This window comes from Mauremys mutica, chromosome 2, assembly GCF_020497125.1.
Source record: "Mauremys mutica isolate MM-2020 ecotype Southern chromosome 2, ASM2049712v1, whole genome shotgun sequence".
NCBI classification, from domain to species: domain Eukaryota; kingdom Metazoa; phylum Chordata; order Testudines; family Geoemydidae; genus Mauremys; species Mauremys mutica.
The window spans coordinates 81827689-81851689 of record NC_059073.1 but is presented as its reverse complement, the minus strand read 5'-3'; the positions used below and the strand labels follow the sequence as shown (position 1 = coordinate 81851689).

The 24001-nt window shown below is 40.9% G+C and overlaps 1 protein-coding gene across 10 annotated transcripts in view; it reads right to left on the bottom strand.

Annotated features, from left to right (window-relative positions):
* Nucleotides 1-24001, bottom strand: part of KCTD1 (potassium channel tetramerization domain containing 1) — a 145851-nt gene that overhangs the window by 52943 nt on the left and 68907 nt on the right. For 8 of the 10 annotated variants that reach the window (XM_045004483.1, XM_045004486.1, XM_045004490.1 and 5 more), the window contains one exon: nucleotides 10659-10837. In XM_045004483.1, coding sequence (XP_044860418.1) covers nucleotides 10659-10837 — 179 coding nt within the window. Of the gene's footprint in view, nucleotides 1-8469; nucleotides 8584-10658; nucleotides 10838-11309; nucleotides 11409-24001 lie in introns of those variants that run through there. The other 2 variants (XM_045004485.1, XM_045004482.1) reach the window with 2 other exon arrangements.

Below are 24001 nucleotides of genomic sequence, written 5' to 3'. Positions count from 1 at the left end.
GGGTTGCCCCATAATGATCAGCAAAGCTCACAGTCTGGACACATTCCTGATTAACTTTGTCCCTCAGGCAGCGCTCTTACTACATGAAGTATGTGATGTTTAGCATTGCCTGGGGTTGAATGAGGCTTGGGAAAGAAAACTGGGAGATAATGGATAGGTTCATATGGAATTTTCAAAACTCTGGACAGAAACTTGGGGTCCCTTATGAAACACTGTATAAGGAGGACCTGCCGTGAGAGATTGAATCTCCCTTACCTTCTTAGCTGATGTCAGCTCAGAGTATAGACTTCATAGTAGTAGAATATAGTATTTATCAAGAAATGGTACAGGGAACAGGTTAAGAGCACAGAGGGAGGTGGAACCCATCAATCTTGTGAGTATTATTTTGAGATCCCAAGAGGAAGGTGTCTCCTGAATTGGGGGGAAAAACACGAAAGGCCCTTAAGGAATATTGCCACTGTAGGATGAGAAAATACTGTGTTGCCTTGGATAAGATGGCAGTGTGCAGATATTGCTGCTAGCTGAACCCTTATGGAACCAACAGAAAGTGCAAATTGTTTCAGAGCTAGGAAATAGTCCAATAGTACTGAAATTGGTGATGTCCAGGGAGACAGCTGGTGTTAAGATACCCAAATAGAAAACCTTTTCCATTTAGCTTTAAGTCAAATCAGGCTGAGGGTATCCTGTTTTGGAACAGAATGTTTTTGAACCTCAGTTGAAGAGCTTCTTCAAAGGATGTCAACCAGCCAAATGTCCAGGATGTCAGATATAAGGAAGTTGGGATGAGGTGTAGGATCTGACAGTTGTTCTAAGAGACTGATGCAGTGGAGAACTGTGTTGAAAGATTCATCATCAGATCTGAATACCAGAACTTCTTGGCCCATGCTGGGATTATCAATCATCAGTCCTTTATCTTGCCTCAGTTTCCACAGAAATCTTTGTATCCTGGAGATTGGCGAAAAGGCAGATATCAATCCAGTGTCCAGCGGGTGAGAAAGGTATCCAGCAGGGATCCTAGGCTTGCCTCCCCCAAACACAATGCCTCACACTTCTTGTTCTGGTCTATGGCAAACAGGTCTATTTCTGGAAGGTCTAACTTCTGAAAAAGTTTTGTAGGATTGCATCTTTGACAGCCCACTTGTGGTTGTCCAAGAACTGTCTGCATATTTGATCTACCCAGGGTGCTCTGATGGCTGGGAAGATACAGAGAGCCACCAATGCGATTTGGACGTGAATGCACCAATTCCAGCACCACATGGCCTCCTGATAGGGCAGAAAAGATCTTTCTCGCTCTTGCCTGTGGGAATAATGCTAGCTGTCATGCTGTCTATCACCACTTGTATTGTGAATACCTAGAGATTGGCAACTGGCTAGAGATACAGGATATTTATGGGAGGCAAACTTCCTGAGGAGACCATAGGCCTTGATTTTCAAATCATCTAGATGCATCCCCGATGCCTGAATAGAAGCATCCATCACGAGAGTCTTGGTAAGTACAGGTGCAGAGAAGAGTACTCTGTTGCACACTGGAAGAGGATCTTTCCACCAGACTAACGAGAGGACTTCTTGTGGGTCTGTGACCACTGTGTCTGTGCAGTGTCTGCTGGGTAAATACACTGATTTCAACCACTTCTATATGGAGCTTGGTGAAGTCTGACAAACTGCAACGCATAGGTGCACGAGCCCATGTGTCCCAGAAGTCGGAGGCATGCTCTCAACGTTTTTGGGTGAGCTTGAAACTGGTTGATGGAGTTCACTATTGTCTGACATTTTTCCTGTGGAAGGTAAGCACTTGCTGATCTGAAGATTAAACCTACTACTATGAAGTCTATACTCTGAGCTGGAGTCAATATAGATTTTTCTTCTCTGTTGACTTTGGGGCTCAGCAAAGCAAAGAATTTGAGAGTTACCTGAATCAAGTTGTTCACCTGTTGGGGTGATTTTCCTCAGGTTAGTAAACTGTCAAGGTACTGATAGGCCTGAATTCTTTGTAGTCTTGGATGAGCTGCCATGATTGCCAAGTACTTGGTGGATAACCTTGCTGTGGAAAAACCCAAAAGGCAGGGATCCTGTACTGTAGCAAAGTTTTTAACAGGCATCTGAAGTATTTCCTGAGGGCTAGACGGATTGAAGTAAGGAAACAGGTATCTTGTAGGTTGAGAGCCATAAACCAGTCCAGAGGCTCTAACAAGAAAATTGTGGAGGCTGGAGTGACCTCTGAACTGGAAATGTTGGATAATGATATTGAGACACTGAAGGTCCAGGATGGGCCACCAATTCCCTTTCTTCTTCTTTAGGATCAGAAAGTAACGAGGCTAAAAATCCCTGCCCTGAAATCTAAGGGCACCTACTCCACTGCTACCAAATGTAGAAGGGAGTCCACTTTTTGTTTTAACGCTCTTGTGAGAAAGGTCCCTAAAAAGGGACAGGAGGAAAGAGATGAGAAGGGACTGGAACTGGATAGCATATCCCTTGCCTACAATCTCCAGGACCCCACCGCCTGAAGCAATCCCAGTCCAAGCTCCCCCAAAATAAGAATCAGTTGCCAAAGGGTAAGCAGTTAGAATGGGGGAAAAAATCCTGTGGTGATTCTATCAGGCTCTCAACGTTAGCATCTAATCTGGTGCTGCTGGGAACCCTAGACTGTGGGGCAGAAGAGGGCCACATATGGTGGAATCTGTGTCTTCCTCAGTGGCTCTAGCTGATAATATTGGGCAAAGGTTCACTGTCTGAAGGATAACTGCTAGCATGTTTGCTTCCTCCTTGAGACTGGAACATAAAGGCCCAAAGAGTGTAGAGTCACCCTTGATTCTTAAGGAACAAAGGATCTGATCCCTTCCAGAGTTAAAGTTTGTTACCTTCAAATGGGGGGTGGGGGTCATCTCAATTGTGTGGATCTCCCTGGGGAACTCCAAAGTCTGACGCCATGATGACCATTGTTACTGTTGTGGCCATAGTAACTGCAGCCCTGTCAGACACATCAAGCATAACCTGCAAGACAGTGCAGGCAGTCAGCTGATCTCTGCCATAATAGTCTTCATCTCTTCCCGGTGTTTGAGAGCTTGTCTTTAAACAAACAACTTATCCCAATTTAAACAGTCACATCTGGAGAGGAGAGTCTGGTGATTCACCACCTGTAGCTGGATGCCAGCTGATGAATACACCTTCCATCCAAAAAGAGTTCCAATTTCTTCAGGCCCTTCTTTCTTCGTGTGGGTTGCTGAGGTCCCTGTTGTTTTGACCTCTCCTGAATAGCAGCCACTACAAGACAACCAAGTGCTGAATGTGAGCAAATATATTCGAATCCCTGGCAAAGAACCTGGTACCTCCTGTCAGCTCATTTCAGAATGGCTGGAATGGATGATTGTGCGTGTCATATGTTTTTCACTGGCCTCAAGAGTCACTCATTTATGGGCATGGTGTGAAAGCATGTAGAATCTCCAAGAGTTTGATGTCATTTTTCTTTAACTACCTCCAGGGGTATACCCGGGGTCTCTGCCATGTGCGTTATGAGATCCTGGAACACCTTGAATTCATTCACTGAGGCAGATGTGGTCATTGCCTCAACTGGGAAAGGAGGAGGAGATCACAAAAGGGATAGTTTTTCCTTCTCCTTGCAGCTGATGCTTTTCCTCACTTTCCTTCTCCTTCCTGTCCAGCATCTCAGGCTGTACCAGCTGCTTTTTTGAAATAGTTAACTCTCTCTGTGGGAAGGGTGATCTAGTCTGAGGGTACGTCTAGACTACCCACCGGATCGGCAGGTAGTGATCGATCTATCGGGGATCGATTTATCACGTCTAGTGTAGACGCAATAAAATCAATCCCTGACTGCTCTGCCGTCGACTCTGGAACTCCACCTCGGCGAGAGGCGGAAGTGGAATCCACGAGGGAGCAGCAGTGGTCGACTCGCCGCCGTCCTCACGGCCAGATAAATCGATGGCCGACTTCAGCTACGAGAGTTGTGTATCTTAGGTCAACGACACCCCCTCCCCGCCCCCCAGTGTAGACCTAGCCTTAGAGACAGTGGATAGTGCAGGTTTTCTGGAGTACTGTTGTGCCATAGGCAGCCAATAGGGCATTAGATAATAAGGATATGAATATTGAAGTGAAGAACACCTGGAGGGTAGCAGGAGAGCTATATCTTTTCCTGATACCTCTCATTGAATCTCTTCCCAACTCTCACTATGCTACCTAGGAAGAGGTAGGAGACTAGTCCCAACTATGCCCAGCAGAGGAGGAGAAAAAGGTGTATTCTTCCTCCCCCCACGACAAGCTATATTGGGAGGACCTTGTGCCCATATGGAGAAGTCACTACTGGAGACAGGATGCCTCTTTAACCTGACATACAGAAGATTTATGAGTTAAAAGAAAAAAAAAAAAAGAAGAAAAGAAAGAAAGCTAGTGGTTTCGATACCACCACCCTCAATCTCTCAAGGAGAGATGACTGATACTGGGCCCACAGTAAGTCACTCTGTCCTATGTATGGTTTAGATACCAAGATAGCTGGTGCTGAGATACTAGGTACCACAAGACATTGTTCCAAAGCTTCAAGTATTGAAGCACTCTTTGTCAACGCCCCTGGTACCAATGCACTCTGCGCTGGGGTCTGTATCAAGAGAAGCACAGTCCACCAATTTAATGGGTACTGTATGTGCTCTCCTTGCAGTTGGTATGGAGGCACAGGCTGTGCCTTTGCAGGCTTCTGGCTCTTAGAAGATTGTACATGAGACAAATCGTGTCTGGTGACTCTCGTGTCTCAATTTGCTAGGTGCCAGAGATGGTGACCTGTGCTTGGCTCATCCCTGGAGCAGTGCTCCTTTCTGCCCCTGTCAGAGGATACAAATACCAAGATAGTGGCAGATGAACAGGGCCTTTGAGGAGATGGGGTTACTCCAGCTGGAATCTCAGCTCTCTGAAGCAATACGGGTATGTGCAAAAAACCAAAACCAAGTTGTGGCAGCAAGTCTCAGAGCTTGGGTCAACTGAGTAGGCTCATGCGATGGGGCCAAAAATAGCAGTGTAGGTAGAGTGTTTCCACCTGGGCTGGAGCCCAGAATCTGAGGCCCACCCTCCCTTGTTTGGTTTCAGAGCCCAGGCTCCAGCCTAAGCAGGAACACATATACTTCTATTTTTTGCCCTGTAGCACAAACCCCATGAGCCTGACTCATTTGACCCAGGCTTTGAGACTCATTGCTGTGTTTTTTACTTTGTTTTGTTTGCAATGTAGATGTACCCTAAGGGAGTGACTATATGACTAAGGCCTGGCTGTAGCCTTCCTCTCGATGTTCAAGGAAGCTTGCATTGATCTGTCAAGGAAGAACAACTTCACGTGAGCTTCCCTGGGTCAGAGTGAGTTTTGAGAAGAATGACATGCCAACATTGCTATTGGATGTGTCTCTCGTCTAGGCAGAGTAGGAGCATCAGTAGCCATCAGGCATAGAAGCATAACGCAAGAGACAGGTCCTGAATCTTGGAGATTTAGCTTCTGCCCTGTTGCTAGTACATGTCTATAGGGCGAAAGTAGGATCTATCCTAATTGAAGCTTATTTAAAAAGCAATAAGTATTTAGCCAATAAGCTATTAACTATACAACTAATTAAATAAAATAACTAGTTAGGATTCTAGCCAACTAACAGTGTGCAAAGAAAGGATGGACACTGCACAGCTTCCATCTCACAGTTATAGGCAATAAGAAGGAACCAAAGGATGGTTAGGCTTTATGCCCTTAGGTGGAGGGGCTGGGTGAGAAGGACATACGAGGGTACTGTAGGTCCAAGCATGGCCACAGGCACTGCTGGCCAAAAAAATCCGATCTTGCGCGCATGTAAGCCCAGAGTGGAATCCACATGGACAATCATTCAGAGAAGATCTGTTGAACCATGTCAGTTTCATGGTTTATTTTGGGGAGATGTGAAACTGGTACCATGTGCCTCCAATAATAAACAAAACACTGGGCATTTAATAAATAAGGTCCACATTTTTACAAGAATCATGCCTTCTCTCTGTTGATTTCTGTTTTCTACCTTAGCCAAAGTAGAGATCAACAGTAACACTAGTTCAAGTTCTGGAATTTTGCCACAAAAAACTGCTAATCCAAGGGACCAGTTATATATGTAAAGTTGAATATCAGGTTCTTGTCAACTGCTGGGGCTAGAATTTAATGTAGTGTATCACTGGAAAGTTTATATTCCCAACTCACCAATAAATATAAAAATAAACGAGTGTGCTGGAAGACGGAGGTATCTGACCTTAAATAAAAATAAAAGTCACATCATGATTACCATCTTATCACCTCACAGCTCTTGACTTGACTTCCAAACTGATTTAGTAATTGCTCTTTTGAGGCTGCCAATGCTAAAATTTGTGTTTTAAACTTTCTAGAAGTGGCTGTGAATCCCCACTATCAAGTAGTTTAATCTGTGTAACTCACTCATCTACTGGTTCAAGAGACATGGACTACTGAAACAACAACAAAAAAAACATTGCAGACTTGAAACAAAAGAGGTTATCATAATGACATGAAACAAGACAGCTGTTACCTAGGGGTTGTGGGGTGTTTTTTTTAAGTCAGTATTTTTATTACATTTTAAATTTATTAAATTCCTGATTCTAACATGTCTGTTACAGCTGTCCCCCTGCTGCATTCCTTTTTTTCCCCTCTCCTTTCTGTTTTTGCTAAGTGGCCGCCCCCCCGGCCATGGAACTGACTAGTCACAGCCTGGCCCTGCTTATAGGAATGGCCTGTGCAGACTAACTGGAGCCATTGCTCTGCCTAGGGAGGGGGCTTCTTGCTTCTTTGTTTGGCTCCTTTGTTCAGACCCGGGCTCGGTGTAGGGGGCGCTGCCCAGAATGCAAGACCTAAAATGGCCAAATAGTTGAGTGTATGAGACATAACCTGTGGCTCAAAAACTTGCCCAGACATGTCCTGTGCAGACCTGACGTCTCCTCTCCTCCCCTCTAACAAGGGGAACCAATAAGAGTTACTGGTGGGAAACTGCCTGAGTTTGCCTTTAAAACCAGACATTTTCTGATCAGACCTCGGAGAAGGTCCTTGCTTTGCCACCTGGTCTGATCAGCTAGGGGTCTTTGGGGGCCCCTCTCCCCGCTCTCGTTTGTTTTTGAGCGTACCCCCATTTTTAAACTCCCCTCCCATGAACAACGAATTTGTGCCTGGAGATCTCCTGATTATTGTAAGTGAATCGAGTCCTCTCTGCGTCCTCTGATGCTGCTGCTGTTCCTGTCTCTGTGCTTGCTGCTGTCCTGGGGATTGGTAAGAACTCCCTCTTGCAAACTCCCCCTATCCTAGCTGCTGGCCTTGTTTCCCCAGCAGACAGACCCAAGCTAACTCCTTGGTCTGTATCTGTAATCTGCTTCTAGCTCCGCAGCGCCTTTGCTGCTAGAAATAAGCCTGTGCCGCTGCTAAGCTGTGCCTTCTGCTGCAGCCACCACTAGTTAACCCCCCCGGCCCCCCCGGGGCTGTACCCTGGGCACACACCACTCTGCCCTCTGGAACTACCCCTAGTATAAGGTGCACCCATTAGGTTAGGTTTAGCCTTTAGTCTAGATAAATTGTAATTTCATTTTGCATAGCTGTGGTTAAGTTAGGTTTAAAAATTGTTTGCATTGTACTCTGTAAGTTAGGCTTAGAGAATTGTTGTATTGTGTTTTGTTACTTGCTAATTTGTGTAGTCTTGTTTAAGTTAGATCATAGATAAAGACCTTGCTGTGTTCTGTATAATTGTGTTTTCCCCCGTTCTCTCCCCCCCCACCCCCCCGGGCTTCCGCAGTCTCTTTGCTGCTTAAACTTACAGCCTGTCTGTTCTCTGTGTCTCCCTGAGTTTAAATCTCCCTCCGCAGCGCCTCTGCCTTTGGTCTCCACTTCACCACGTGCTTCTCTTCCCCTCTCTCTTTTAATCCCTTTCCCCACAGGGTTCACCCCGCTCCTACTGCTGCCAAACCTCAATTGTATTGCTGAAGTCTAGCATAAAACCCCATTGGTTACTTTTTCTCTCTGATACACCTCACATTCTACATTTACACCACTGAGACACATTTTTACCTAGAATTGTTTGCTATTTAACATATTTTATCCATAACTGTTAGTTGGTTATATGCTGTTGTGACACACCCTTTACATAAAAATTGTTAGCTACCTGTTACATTTATACTTCAGTGTTAATTGGTTACCAACTGTATTGTACCCCACTATTGAAACCCCATATACTGTTCACCAAAAGAAACCCCTCCCCAATTGTCTACCTTAACAAACCCCATACCCCTCACTATTGAATTTTCCCTGTTTTTGCATTTTCTTAATAAAGTTTATTTTGCACCCCACCAGTGCAGTAATTATCCCCCAAGATCCCTTACCTGCTGGCAGGGTCATAACATAGGCAGCTGCCATTTCCACTTTCATAAAGTGTTACAATGGCACATTGAACTGAGAGGAGAAAAGATTAAGCTGAAATTCTGTCCCACCATATGATTTTTTATTTTCTTCACTTAAATTCACTGGACCAGCATATTGCCTCTAACTTGGAAACATTAGCTGCATATATTAGCAGAAATGGCTTCTCAAATTTCCTAGAAGAGCAAAAAACAAGAGGAGTGCAAATATTTCTTTAAAGCTTCCATGACTTTATCAATAGCCTGATCCCGAGACATGCGGAATTGTCCCAACTCCACTTCATATGGTTGTTCTGCACTTCCCTAAGAGAGGTTCCCAACAGGGCTAGAACCAGTTTTGCAGACCACTACAAATGCTTTCTGGGTTAAACTTTTCTATACACTGTTCCTGGACCAGGAGAAAAATTTTCAGTTCTTGTTGGATGAATCACACTGCTCGTATTGCTTTTGCCTCGGTCTCCCCCTCCTCAGACACACAAGAGGTAGTGCTCCTTGTTCTGAAAAGAAGTGCCCTATCAAGTGGGTTAAACATTTTATTTTCTGTTTTTCTTTCTTTCCATAAGCATTCTCTTCTCTCTCTCTCTCTCTCTCGGTGCCTTTAGTATGTATTATAATACTATTGTCACTCTAAGACTATAAGCTATATTGCATTAGCAGAGGGAGGGGAAAAGAAGTGTCATTGCAGTGAATTGTATGCTCAAAACAGAACCCTACGCTTTAAAATGGACTGTATGTTATAAAAAAAGGGAAGTACAGCTACAGAACCTGAAGATTTAAAAAAAAAAAAGATAGAAGCAAAGAGCTTAAACTGCTAAATGGTTTAACTGCATAATTGTTCTAAGGGTTCTATTATTGTTGAACTAGATGAACAGTAGGTGTGAAGTGTGACACTTTAGAGCAGTCACGTGACAGGACTGTGATCAGGAAATATGGTAATTTGCAATGCAGAGGGAACTCTATCAAAGCAGAAGCAGTAAATTGACTTGTGCAGTGAATGCACATTTACAGAACTTGTGAAATGCCCCAATTATACCTGTGATTTAAACAGGAGGGATATGATGCCACCAACAAGAAATACTATAGCAGAGGATGCTTGAATAGCCCAGCTGTGATGTTCTGTATAGAACTGGTCCAAAAAAAAATTTAGTCAATGATTTACCGACAAAAAAATGCCCTTTTGCAAAAATTTTCAGTTTTACTGCAGAATTTTCATTTTCTCTGACTCTCCAGCTCCTGGAACTTGTGGCTCAGGTGCACTGTGCAGCCAGAGTTTTTTGGTTCAACAAAAGCTGATTTTTTTTTCTTGAAATCCCTTCCTGTGGCAAAATTCATGTTTTTGATGTTTCATCCCAGTTCAGGACAAAAATGTTGCCAAAACTGAAATGTTTTGTGGAAAGGAATTCCCATTTCTTGGCCAGCTTTAATTATGAACATCCCTTTTGTGCATAGCTCCTTTTTTCTGACTTTGGGGGGGCGACTTTTTATTTCTTTATCTGTTAGAGTGAGGAATTCAAATCTTGTCCATGTAAAGCTCACCAAGAAAGAGTATGTTCAGTGCTCTTAAAAAAAAAAAAAAGACGAATAGACCCCACCCCCACCTCTGCGATGGACCTTTACTCCATTGACATCATATAATTTGTCTGTGGATGTGAAAATTTCCTAGCACTATTTAATACTCATGATCTACAGGGATCCCCAACTCATTAGAGTATAATTGGGGATATAAAAGAAGATTTAGGATTCCACAGATAATTGCAATGGTTTTAAAAATACAAATTATCTAATAAGGTTTTAAGTTAGTGCTATTAGACATAGGTTACAATCTTAACTGTATTTTAAAACTGTGTTGTCTGGGATTACATGTTGACAGTGTGGGAAAGTAAATGTTGCTCAAAATTTTGTTTTCAATTGTATGTACATTTGTAACCATGCCATTAGATTTTTCATATATGAAGTCAGAGAAAATGAGTGCATATTAATGAACTTTATGCAAGGGTTAAGAACATCTGCCTTGGTGCCAACTTTATTTCAGGTCATAAACAAAGGGATTTGTCAAGATGTGTCTTTAGTCTGAGGTACACGGTAGGAGAGGAAGAAAGATCAACCTGCCACCTCCTACCTACTCAGAAACACTAAGCTCATTTTAAAGCAAAGGACAAATCTAATATTTTGAGAATAGAGTTCCATAATGTCTAAGCACAAAACTGAATCAATGAATGGCAAAATACATGCAATGCAATCTTTACAATTACCTGGAGTCAGGGTATTTAGTAAGCGTGGCCAAGCTGCTGGTGTACATGTGCCCACCCACATCAATATGAACTGGTGCGTTGGATTTTGTGAGCTGTGCTGGAGTGGGGATGCCTTGATTGTTCAATGGAGATGCAGGGGATCTAGTGATCAGAGGTCTTGACATATTTGGCCGACTGTCCTGTAAAGAGACAGACATGAGTCAGGAATTTCCTTAAGGCTGCCCGGCTGCCCCAAAGACACAGATGCCCACTGAACAGTGAATAGACACCTATCACTAATCTCATCTTCAGCCTGCAACTTTAATTTTATTACGTCAGAGACTGGTATTAAGTTTTTTCTTTAAAAATATCAGTTCAACTTTTAAACTTAAATATAGTTATGCTGAATAAAGTATAATTATAAAACCCACAAAAAAGAGACATGAAACCATTAGTGTTGAATAAAAAAGGTTGTTTCTGAATACTATTCATTATAAAACTATTCCACATAAAATAGGAATACTCACTTATTTAAGAGCTATACTAATAGTTTTTATAATTTCTGACTCCTTTAAAACAATACACACTTTTTAAAATTAAAAAGCACACAGGATTTGGGTTTCTTTCCAAATCCCACTCATTGCTATGCAGTTAGGACAGATAAATACAAACCCTCAGCTCTTCCATTCTGCAAAGGCTTCTCTTGAATTTCCAATCCACATATCACGAAAACAAAAGAGGAAACACCTGGACTAGCCAACTGTTCATGTACTGTAAAACAATGGGCACCGACAGCCTTTGAGAAAGACATTTTCCATTAAAAATTACACTATAATGACAAGTGCCTCTATGTGACCCAAACAGACTGCTGTTCTGAGCAGCTTCCCAATCCAAAGCAAGCTCCGAAAGTAGAACAGATGCTGATGAAACAAACTTTTAGTCAGAGGAGGAATAAGTGCAGTGCAATCTGTGCATGCAATAGGGTGGGGCAGGGTGAAGTGCTTTGCAGAAGCCAGTAAGGCAGGCTATTTTCAAAGCTCTGGGATTCAAACAGAAACTCGGTCTAGATTTGTTTTGAGACAATTTCACTTCTTACCTACAGGCAGGATACATATTCAGTGGAATCCTATTAATACATGCTGAGAACTAGTAATTATCGAATTTTTCATTTAAAAAATAAGCAAAATAGTGAGAAATCAAAAAACATGCTTTGTTCGTTTGGCAAGTCATTTAGTTATAAAAGGTAATGGATTCTTAATACAGCACTATGATATTAAGTCTTTGAGAAGCAGGGAGAAAGTACAGCTGAGTGCAAGAATTATGGGGTATTCAGATTACTGAGGTTCTTTTGTGTTTAAAAAAATTTATAATTTTTTACATTGCTCTTAAAGACAAACTATAAAGGCAGCGTGAGATAGATACTTCTCTAACTGAAATAATACTTCTCTAACTGTTGCCAATAAATTCAAACACAAGGCTTCTATAAACCATAATATATTTAAACAACTAATTTTCTCTTTCATACACAAAATTGAACTTGGGTCAAATATAGACAAGAGGGGAGGGGATGGAGTAAAAAGTCTGGCTAATTTTTGCTTATAAAATACACCTTAACATTTGCAGAACATCAATCTTAAGAACTAGAATTTCTTAAGGACCTGCTTGCGGCAGAATGAAGACAAGTCCAGACAAGATACCAGATATACACGCTACACAAAACTCTGGCATCTACTATAAATGTGGTGTGGCACAACCACCACCCCAAGATCCTACCGATCTGCATAATGAGATTGGGTTAAAAGTATTCAAAATAAAAAAGGCTACAGGAAAGTAGCTGGAGAAGTGACAGGGAAAGGAAAATGCAAAAATGACACAAACTGGAAATAAATGTGATAATTAATAGCCATGACAGAAGTGAAGAAAAGCACATTAAGTAAGAGCTTTAAAAATTAACTAGAAAAGGTGATTAAAACCAAAAACAAATTCTGTGCGGTGTATGCAATGCACTATATTACCTCCCTTACTAGTATCTTTTTTTGTCCAACACGCATTCCTCTTACAATTTAGCACACTGCAGCTCCATCGAGTCTGAAATAGTTTTTCAATTGGACATATTGTATTGTATATCCTGCCTCGGGGTTCTCAGGAGAAAATGAACAGATTTGCAGGGTTAATAATGTAGTTAGACTGGGACCTCATTTAGCATAACTGTGATAGTGCAAGGTGCACAAATCGTAAAAAAAAGGTACAGCATAACAGACCATTGCAAGGGTGGTAGATTAGAATGTGGAATTACCACAGTTTTTAGTTAAGTCACAAGAGGAATGAAAGTGGTTTCCAGGTGTAAGCTATACCTGGTGTAACCAACTAGGCTATCATTCACAAATAGTTTTTACCTTAAAATTTCATGAAATAAAGATGTTTTCCTACAAAACTTTGCAATCCTGTTTAACTCTAGAGCATTCTTCCTTTCAAGCCACCTGAATCTGTTGTTCCTGAAGAAAGAATGCCCATAATCACAAAATTTAGGTGTTAAATACAACAAAAAGTTAAAATTTACTCCACCCTTAGCTTACTATTTGGCACATCTCACTGACATGTGTAGTTAGCTACAGTTTTAGGGCCACTCTGGAAGAGGACAATATGACTTGCAGTATGGTAGTGCCTAGAGAACTTAAATCAGGATGGGTTCCCATTGTGCTACATGCCACAATAAACCGTTTATAATCTTAATAGGTACAACCCTCAAGCATGACATGAAGCAACACTGTCCAGTGGACAGAGCACAAGACTATTTTAATAACTGTTAAATTGTTCAGAATTAAAAGGGAAATCAGTGCATGCCATGGGAGAAATGAAGATGCAGATCTGATGACCAAGTGACCAGCCCCTTATAATAGTTCCCCAAGAAATATATTACTTGTACTGGATTAATGAATGAGGAATTGAACAATGAAAGGCAAAGGGGTTGACTGGAAAAAATGGTCATAGCCAGAAATTGTTAAGAAAAAGGAAATTATTGATCAAACAAGATGTTAATTTTGGTATTTGTATTGTGTTTGTGCACAATTACAATTCCCATTGTTTAAACTGCTTACAAATACAATTGCGTTTAAAAATAAAACACAAGAGGGGAAAAAACAAGCAGGTGGTAGAAAAGATCTGAGAACACTGTGAGCCTGCCCCCACTTCTGTAGTCTCATGTGGCCATTTCGGACACAATGGGGACACAATGGATGGAACAGTTACTGTTTTAAGACTGGGGATATTTGGACATTGTTCTTGAAGCAGACAACAATTTGGTTTATAAAACTGAGCCCATTCATTACAGGGGGTACTGTTAAGCACAGCTACAGCTCCCCATAGACAGCAGCTCCCATTTTTTTTTATCCTCTCGTCTTTCACTTTATTCTTGTTCCTTAAAGTTTTTTCAATCCTGTTCCAATTTTAAAAGCCAATGCATATTTCAATTATTTTGATTCACTGAAATATTGTTCAACATGCCTATTTCAGATACTTGTGAATTACTGATCAGCAGCAGAGTGTTTGAAGGGATTTCATTCCAGGCACATTTCAAATGGTGACATTGGATCCTAAATCCAGAAACACTTTTTAACTGATATTGGGATCAAAAGCACTACGGAAGCCTAGAATGATAGGCAGATCCATTTTTTATAATTTAGCCAAGTTAAAAAAAATTGCAGTTTACAGTGTGCCTTTAAAGGCTGTGATTGAGAACACTGAAATTAAAAATATTTAAAACAGTTAAGAGTGTTGCTGCTTCCTTGCTGAAATTTACAGGGATCTTCTCAACAAAGGACACTGGGTTGTCCAAGAGTTCCACTAAACATGCTTAGACCTGCCCTTCTCCCTGCTCCTCTGTGCCCACTTCTGCCTGCCTATTCAACAACAGCCTAGGATGTGAAACCGTGCAATTTCTAATCTCTCCTGGGACTTACAGAAGTTCTTGGCAGTGAAAAGTCTTTTCCCCAGGCAGGGGTTTGAGGAGTATACAGAAGGGAGTCCGTGGCTCCCTCTTTCTTCTCCAATTCTTGCTGCTCCCCAACTCCAGAGGGTTTGAGAAAGAGAGGATTTCCCTGGCCCAGATTCAGAAGCAGCAGCAGCCCTTTTGCAGGGATTGGGGAAGAGTGAAGTGAGCTCCCCATCGGGGAAGTACATGGGAGTGATGTCAACATGCTGATACATGACAGAGGAAATGCAATTATCATCCATAAAACAGGGAAGAACTATACACAAAGATTGCCAAATGCATCAAGCTAAACCAACTGAAAGACACCGGTTCCCCTCCATCTTGGGTAATATCCAGACGGAAGCATCATTTACCAGTTGACTGTAAACTCCTTTAAGCAGGAAACTGGAATTATTTTACTCAAGTCAGAAACAAAAATATTATGCATCTCACTGTTAAATTCTGATAGAAACAGACTGAGGTAATTCACTGGGGGGACAGACATCTAGAGATAAAATTCTAGCAGAACCACAGTAGGGATAGATTCAGCATGTCATTTTGAGTATGCCAAACCTAGCTATAATCTAGGTAACATTACACATGTTCCACATATTCTTTGTAAACCTTTATTTTCAGGTCCCTCTGACTTCCTTGAAAATATCATTTGGCCTTCAGTTTCATAAATCTGAGACCTACAGTTGCACTGTCTTGCTGTTAAACACGAACATAGGTAACTTTTTTTTTTAATATTAACCAAGCAGACGATGTTGTCTCTTGTGGGAGAGCTCCACTTGCCAGTAGAGGGACAAAGACAGGAATGGATGGACTGACAGAGCGTTAAGGCTTCCCCACCCTAACGGCTGATCTCCACCAGCCCTGGCTCAGTGAGTCTTTGAGCAGCTCTTCTAGTTTATGCCAATGATATAATGAATCTTATGTAACAAAGCTCTGCTCTGCCATATTCCTCCCTGTCCATTTATTTCACTGGCAGACTCCTATTCCAGGGAAATTCCCTGCTGGCTATTTGTGGCCAGATTCCAGCCCTTTGCACCACAAAGAAGCCAGATATCATTTCAGAATCCAGCCCGAAGTTTCTTTCCATCTGCCATTTTTGTTTTCTTAACTGAAAGAAGTTTCAGTTAAGAAGTTTCAGTTCTTGCATCCGAAGAAGTGGGTATTCACCCACGAAAGCTCATGCTGCAAAACGTCTGTTAGTCTATAAGGTGCCACAGGACTCTTTGCTGCTTCTACAGAACCAGACTAACACGGCTACCCCTCTGATACTTGAAAGAAGTTTGAAGACTTTCAAATTAAGTTTTCCATGGACTTGGTCCTCATTCAAGACAGCTGACTCTGACCCTCTGAAGAAATTTCATTTACAAACAAAACTGTGTTTGGAATTTGCACTAGACTGCACACACAAGTCAGATTTCGCATGATCAAAGGCCATATGGTCAACAGAATTTTGTAGCCATTCTAGAGAAAGCAAAATTTAGATGCACCAGGCATAAGGTGTCAGAGTAAAGACCAACAAATCTGCTATGACTATTCCAAGGATGTCTAAGTGGGGGAAGGACACCTGTAATTTCAAACCATTTATTCTGTTAAAATGCTTATCTCCACTCTTAGCTGGCTTCTACTGTTCTGATGTAAAACTGTGCTTTTGGAGAGATTGGGAGGATGTCTGGTTTGCTTCATCAGTTTGATACTTCTGTATGATACAAACTGCCTGATGCAATAGGTTTCAAGGAGTGTATATTCCCAATGATCTCAATTAAGCTACCACCACCAGCAAGGTAAATGAAGATAAGATTCTGCCAGATACAGCAAGAGAGTCAACATTTGTCAACAGATCTCTCATTCTAAATAGGGATACCACTGTATGAAACAGTTAACATTAAGCGCTTTAAAAAAGTTAGAGCCTCCAGAGAATATCACTTTCAGTATCAAAGACCGACTCAATAGCAGCCTATGGCCACCATAGGTACAAGACACTTTGCCTCTAAGCTCCTGCCATTAGAAACAGCTTTCCTGTAAGTGAGAGAAATTACCCGAGTTTTATATGAAAGAAGATATACAAGACGTTGTGTGCAACACGCTTTTAGAAGTTTTTCTGTTGACAATAGGACTGAAAGTACTGCATGCCTACTAAGGTCAATTTTCCCTTCTAAGCACCTATCACTGATGTCAATGAGTAGCAGTGCTAATCTGAATATCTTGGACAACTGAACTTGTTGTAGCAGGTGCAACTTGCAATTACTTTAATAGATGCTGCACTTCGAAACATCAGGGCTGAATTTAGTCCTTGGTTTTTGGATGCCAGCATTATGTTGTCACTGCAGCAAGACAGTGGACAAAGATTAACAATATTAAAGCTTCTTTCAAGTTCCTCTTAAAAATCCCTTTTCACTCTGTACTTGGAAGAAAATAAAACCCTTCCTCTTAAACAAATAATTTTTTTTTAAAGAATCCTTAAATCAAGGATTTAGATTGCCCTGATTTATCAACTCCAAGTGGAGATTTCTGCCCTAGCAGGAAGTTCCTATTCAATGTTTGTAGTGTCTTCACAAGCAGGGGAATAACAGTCTATTTCATTGATTTAAAAGGGAAGAATTAAAGGTCTGAGTTGTGTTTGTGCATCTTGAATTTCTAGAAAGATCACTAACTTCCTAAACATGGTGTCAAAATTTGATTAAATACTGGTCAGGCTATTCTTGTACTGATCTTATAGTCTTAGCCTGATACTGCTCACCAAGAGGATTAACAAATACCCAAAACAACAAGAGCTACTAATTTTCCCCCTCTCCAAATTAAAATTCTCTTTCTTTGCTGGTACGTGAAGGAAGATTAATACCACTTATAAAAGTCATGTCTGAAGAGTTAGGCATGTCTATTTTTAAAATCCACCTCTGCTATAGAGAAGTCATCTTCTTAGGAGACAAAGGAGATGAGGCAGTATCCTTTACAGAACCAACTTCTGTTGGTAAAAGGAAGAGAAAGCTTTCACTGAGGAAGAGCTCTGTGCAGCTCGAAAGCTTGTCTCTTTCAGGAGCAGAAGAAGCTGGTCCAATGGAATATATTACCTCACCTACCTTGTCTCTTTCATATCCTGGAACCAACACAGCTACAACACTGCAAACTTCTTCTAAAGAATCAGTTAACTGTTCATTTGAACAGGATTTTTTTTTGTAAATAAAAAACCCAGTAGAGTTTTTTTTGTTTTTGTTTTTTTAAAAGCACAACAAAAATATATACAAATCAACTTTGCATGAGAAAATTTCTACTATAGTTTCTGGAGTACCTCCCCTTGGGAGTGTTCCAGAAGACTGTCTACCTCTTTACAAAGCGAGGCTAACACCCATTGTAAAACTGCCAGAGGCACATTAGATGTTTGTTCTCCCCCTAGCACTTTCAGCCTCAGAAGTAGAAGGAACACTGCCAGTTACCATCTCTGCTGAGAAAGCACGAGATACAATTTCACCCTGGGAAAACTGCTGAATGGGGATGTTCTGGAGTGGCATAGGCCTTGCCTGCACAATCCAATGGCTCTTTTGAATCAGAGAGGCCTGAAACAGTGCTGATGAAAAACATAGCATCTCCCTTAAAATCAACCAGGTTCCTGCTTCCCTCTGTACTTAAATATGTTTCGTTAATTTGCCCAGCAATAGAAAGAGATCATTCTAACTCATTTATAGAATATGCATTTTTGGCAGCAGCAAACAAGACATTATCAACTTGAAGTCCATACAATTAAGAAAGGGATTAGCTGTACAGGAGAAACAGTGAAACTTACTATACAGAAAGTGCTGTCAAATGCAAAAATTGACCACACTGGGGGGAAGGAGGGAAATTTTTTTTTAATGTTTCTTGTAACGATTGTTGGTAAAATCTTTTCAGACTGACATGCAATTTTAAGTGGATTATATCCCTTTAATACTCATGGGAATAAAAAAAATCATACAGAAAAAGCAGCAAAGAGTCTTGTGGCACCTTATAGACATGCATGACATGCATCCGACGAAGTGGGTATTCACCCACGAAAGCTCATGCTCCCAAACGTCTGTTAATCTATAAGGTGCCACAAGACTCTTTGCTGCTTTTACAGATCCAGGTTAACACGGCTACCCCTCTGATACATCATACAGAAGGACATTTCTAGCAATAATAATCCAATTACAGAACAACAGAAAGGAAAAAGAATTGATCACAAGTACAGGAAGAAGGTATTTATAATATACATATTTTGAGGTGAAAAAGATAAAACCAGTACCATGAGTAAGCAACTCCAATTCAGAATCCGGTGCAGAATTAAGGAACAGCAGTGTTGAAGAGCAAGCCTGTATTATAAACTACTCATACCAGCATTAATACAACACTACTGTCCATGACCAGAAAGTCTTCTCTGATTAGAGGGTTTTATTATTGTTTCTGGCACCGCCAACCAGATAATGTATAAATATAAAGGAATGCATGATCTCTGTCCCAAAGGAAAATACACTAAGTGGATAAAAAGTGGTGGAAAGGGGATAAAACATAAGTAAAGTGATCAAGATATAGCAAAATCACCACCTTGACAACACTTTTTGTGTGTGGTTTTTTGTTTATTTGAAGTTCTGGTTTGATTGTACAGTTTTGTAACTAGTAAGTGTGTTCTAAATTCAAACTGCATCTTTATGCTTTGATAGTTTGAAAAAAGTTTTGTTTTAACCATGGGACAGTATTCCTGCCTTCATCCCTAAATGTACCACACATATGACTATTAGGGATCGTTTGGGGAATAAAGCAGCAGGGGAGGAGGAAATAGGGTAGAACATAGTTATTGGCTTACAGAACAGAATAATTCTGTGCTTGGCAAGAAGGAGACCATCTGGCATATGAACAAAGAATATTTTATATTTGGTTCATTTGAATCCATTATGTGTAAAAGATACGTTGAGATCCAAGGCTAAGAAATAGAGTTTTGATGATTACTGTTTTCGGATTTCTTTGAGTGGCTATAGGAGCTGCCAAATGGGTATTTGTGTCACATAAGCTAATTTTAGCATTTTTGCCCACAAGGGTGGATTAACCGCAGATCCATATACCCATGCACTATATAAGGGGGCCACTGCTGATCCCATGAAGCTGTGAACAGCTAACTAGTTTAAGGCAGAATTATCTGTCTGAAACTAACTTAGCTACCTAATAATGAGGCATCCTATGAAAATGTCACAGGAAGCTCTTCCCACTCTGGGATTTTATTTGAGAAAGGCTTTTTGTTGATACCATAGAATGATATATCATACACATTTTCTTGAGAAGTGCAGACAACATTTTTATTCTATAGAGAATTGCAGGTGAGATATGCAATCCAAGCACTTCTTGATCTGGTTCATGCTTCTTTGGTTTTAGATACCTTGTGAAAACAGACGAAAGAGATTCTATGTTTGATTACTTAGTGAAGATTTAAAATGGTCAAGCCTGGAGAAGAAACAAGTAGATTGGCATAAGAGAGACATACAAGATAGTGAACAGCATAAAGAAAGTAAATGGGGCATTTCTATTTAACTCCTCTGGTAACTGGCAAGGCAAGGCAAGAAATAGAGAGACTTAAAAACACACAAAAAGACATAACTCATTGCCACAATATTAGAGGGCAAAAGCGAAGGAAGAATCACATGAGGATTAGACAATTTTGAGGAAATCTTAATTTAAAGAAAACCCACAGCAACAGGCAGTACCAACAGGAAGGCTAATGTCAAATGTAAAAACACAAAGATTTAATTAATGTGCCTAATTTAAACTTCCTAGGATCCTCACACTACAGAGCAGAAACCAGCAGCTAGCAGAAGCCAATCACTAACTGGTAGGGGTTAGGAATAAATTCTCAATCTGAGCCAGTTACTCCTTAACTGCCACTTCAGAGGAGCATGCACAAGAAACCCTGAAGCATCTGGTACTGGCCCTTTTCAGGCACAAATTATGGACTCGATGGACAACTGGTCTAAACTGATACAGCAGACATAGGCAAAATTCTCTTTATGTGATAGAATGGTCTTAAGACTTTATAAAAGCTAAACAAAAGTTACATTGAAGCCTTGTCTCATTGATCCGCAACTACCAAAAAAACCACCCTAAAAACAACAGGCCCCCTACTACATGTATTTGAAGTCAGAGTAATCACAATTACATTGGTGCAAAGCTAGCAGTGTATGAATTTCTGCTAGGAGCTGTGCAGGTACAGATTCTCTCCAAAGGTCCAAACCTGACAGCTCTGAACTGCCCTTAGCATCTCTGAAGGAAGACACGCTACAAAAGAATGGGGAAATAGACTGACAGAAGCACTGAAAAATACAGTAATCTTCTTAATACTAAACTTAGGTGCAGATACTAAAATGCACCTGAGCTCCCAGATCCTGCTTAACATAAAAAAATCAATTGTAGTTCTGAGACTGAAAAAAATGACATTTTAAAGGAAGACTGTATACCACATGTGGTAGTTCATTTGTTATCTCTGAAAAATTCTGCTTGCTCTTCAGACATCTCTTTATCCTAGGTGTAATATGAAGCATGCCATACTCTCTCATGGAAAGTAGTTAAAACACAATATATTAATAGGAAAATCAATTACAGTACAGTATCTTCACACAAGTAACTAACTTGAACAGAGGAAATACTTGCCTCACTCTTAGAAAGAAGAGTTTGATATTTCTCTTGCAAAAATACTATGCTATAAATCCATTATAGGTAGGCTGTACCAATATCTACTCCATGTTCATAAATTACAATAGAATGACATGTTCAGACCTGATTTTTCTTTAGTCAAAGTTGGATTTTAATTCTATAAAATGGATGCTTTAAATAAAATAAGGGGAAATTACTTGGCCTGTAATTATGTTTCTTTGAAGCTACCTTACAGGATTCTCAACTCTTGGGTGTCATGCTCCCAGCATGAGAGAGAGAAGAGCTCCCTTCACACTAAGATCTGTCCTCTGAGGTAATGTAGGCCAAGGAACCAACAGTGCCTTCTCTGGAAGGGAGGAGACAGAAAGAGCAGAGACACTGAAGTGCTGCTGCTCCTGCAAGGTGAGGAGGAATCAGAGGCATCAGGTAGTGAAAGAAATGCTGTGAAGCAGAGGGCCTCCTGCAGGAACAGCAGAGCCCTAGGAGAAAGGATGGGAGGGAGGGGATAGTTAATGCTCTGCCCTCTACAAATTAAATCTAATTTGACTGGAAGGTGGGGGGAAGATGTACCAATGGAAACTAAATAAAGGTGAGCGTTCAGGAATTCCCCCCCACACCCCCGTACATATCGTATGCAAGGTATGTAACAATGGCCATAGTTAAGGCTGCACAAGAATTTCCTTTTGAGAAGGCACTCTCTATTTCTTATTACTTTGTTCAACTCATCTTTCAAGCTGAAATTTTTTGTCTCACTCAGCTCAGGAGCAAGTATTTGGAAAGCTTTACATTTAGCAGTAATTCCTAAGTCACAGATTGCTTTTGGTGGTCATGTTTGCCCAAGTTGGTTTTAGACACATTTTGAGCACGTACATTGACTTTTGTTGAATGATATAAAAAAACCTCACAACCATTAAACTAGTGGGAAGCACTAAATGTCATACCACTTTAGTTGGCACTGCCATGCAAAGTAAACATAATTTCTATCACAAGGATTATCTGGAAGGGTATGCATATTCCCCATTTTATATAATATTTGAAGGAACTATGGCATGAGATGTGGCTAATAGAATTTATAAATCCAATCCCAACTAGAAATAGCTACATGGCAACCAGGCCAAGGGGTCTTGTCATCCAGATGTGACAAGAGGCCCTTTTCTTTTGATTCCTCTAGTAATTCAGGAACCAAATATATTTTTATATGGAGGTGTGCCATAGGTAATAAAAACACTGTTGCAGCTAGAGGGGTTAATAGTCACCATACAGCCTGAGCTGCTGCTTGCTGGCTCTGAAAAACCTCTAGGCAGGTTTTCAAAAGTGCTCAACACTTAGCAGCTTCATTGAGAATATCAAGTTCCTGTAAAGTGCACCTCACCGGACCACAAGCAAGAACAAGCTGCCTGGGAATTTCTAGAAGGCTGAGGTAATGGTAGCTGGTGGAATGCAACCAACAGGGGTGGGGAGGTCATCCATAGCCGCTACCTTTGGAGCCAAAGAGATTTAAACAAGGGGAATTATGCACTGGGACCATGAAACCCAATAGAGAACACAGCAAGTATGGAATGCTTAGAGCAGTTTAAGTTACATGGAAAAGCAGAGTTTTATTTAAAAGAATTGAGCAGAACCCCGAATTAGCTATAGCGTATATGTACAAACTGGAATCAGTGGGTCGTGTTTTTCACTGATACGCATGACAAAGAGTCTAATGATTTACTGCAAGCCACTTCCTTCCATCCAAAATCTGGTGCCACTTGGTATCTTTAGCTTAAGAACTTGAGGACCCATTTTCCTTCCCTTCTGGCTTCTTTGCCACTCTGGTGCTTGGTTGTATTATTCCTGTTTTGAGCTAAATTAAATAGGAGAAGCAAAGCTTTAACTCAGTAGTAGTAATAAATGGGGTTAGCCTGGCATTGATCTGTGTAAAGGGGCCAAAGCTAGGACTGCTAGAAGCAAAATGTGGTCAGTGAACTCTACTGCACCAAACACTGACCTGCAGCTGAATTCTTAGCCCAGATTACAACAGCAGACTTGCTTCTCAGAAAAAAGGATATTTCAGGCAGCACATTAGTAAGTGAAACTGTTTTTATAACAGCAGATGGAGGAGACACTAACCACTTAAAAAAAACTAGTATATTTTAGAAAGGTGACTAAGGGCTTGGCTACACTTACAAATTTGCAGCGCTGCAGCAGGGTGTGAAAACACACCCTCTGCAGCGCTGCAAATTGCGGCGCTACAAAGCGCCAGTGTAGTCAGAGCCCCAGCGCTGGGAGCCGCGCTAGCGCTGTCGCTTCAAAGCGCTGCCGCGGCAGCGCTGCCGCGGCAGCGCTTTGAAGTGTAAGTGTAGCCAAAGCCTAAGTAATACAGCACACACCCATGTATCTTGTTCTGCATTTCTGTTGCACTGACCAAACACTAGGACCACACTCCAAAGAAACATCATTATTCTTCATCTTTGATAAATATCTTCAGTAAATGAGTACACCACTGCAGGAGTTAAAAAGCAATTATTTTAAGTGCAGCATGTTTTAAATTTTAATAATTTTGCAGAGTGAGGTAAAACAAATCTCAAAACCCTACAGAACCAGGAGTCTCAAGTTTCCTACAAGGGAAGGTCCTTTTTACATTTATTACTTAAAATTCAGTCAACAACATTTACAGAATGCAGTATTCCCACAATAGTTAAGAAACATGGTCCAGATTAACTTGGTTGCTCTGTGCCACTGTACAATGCAA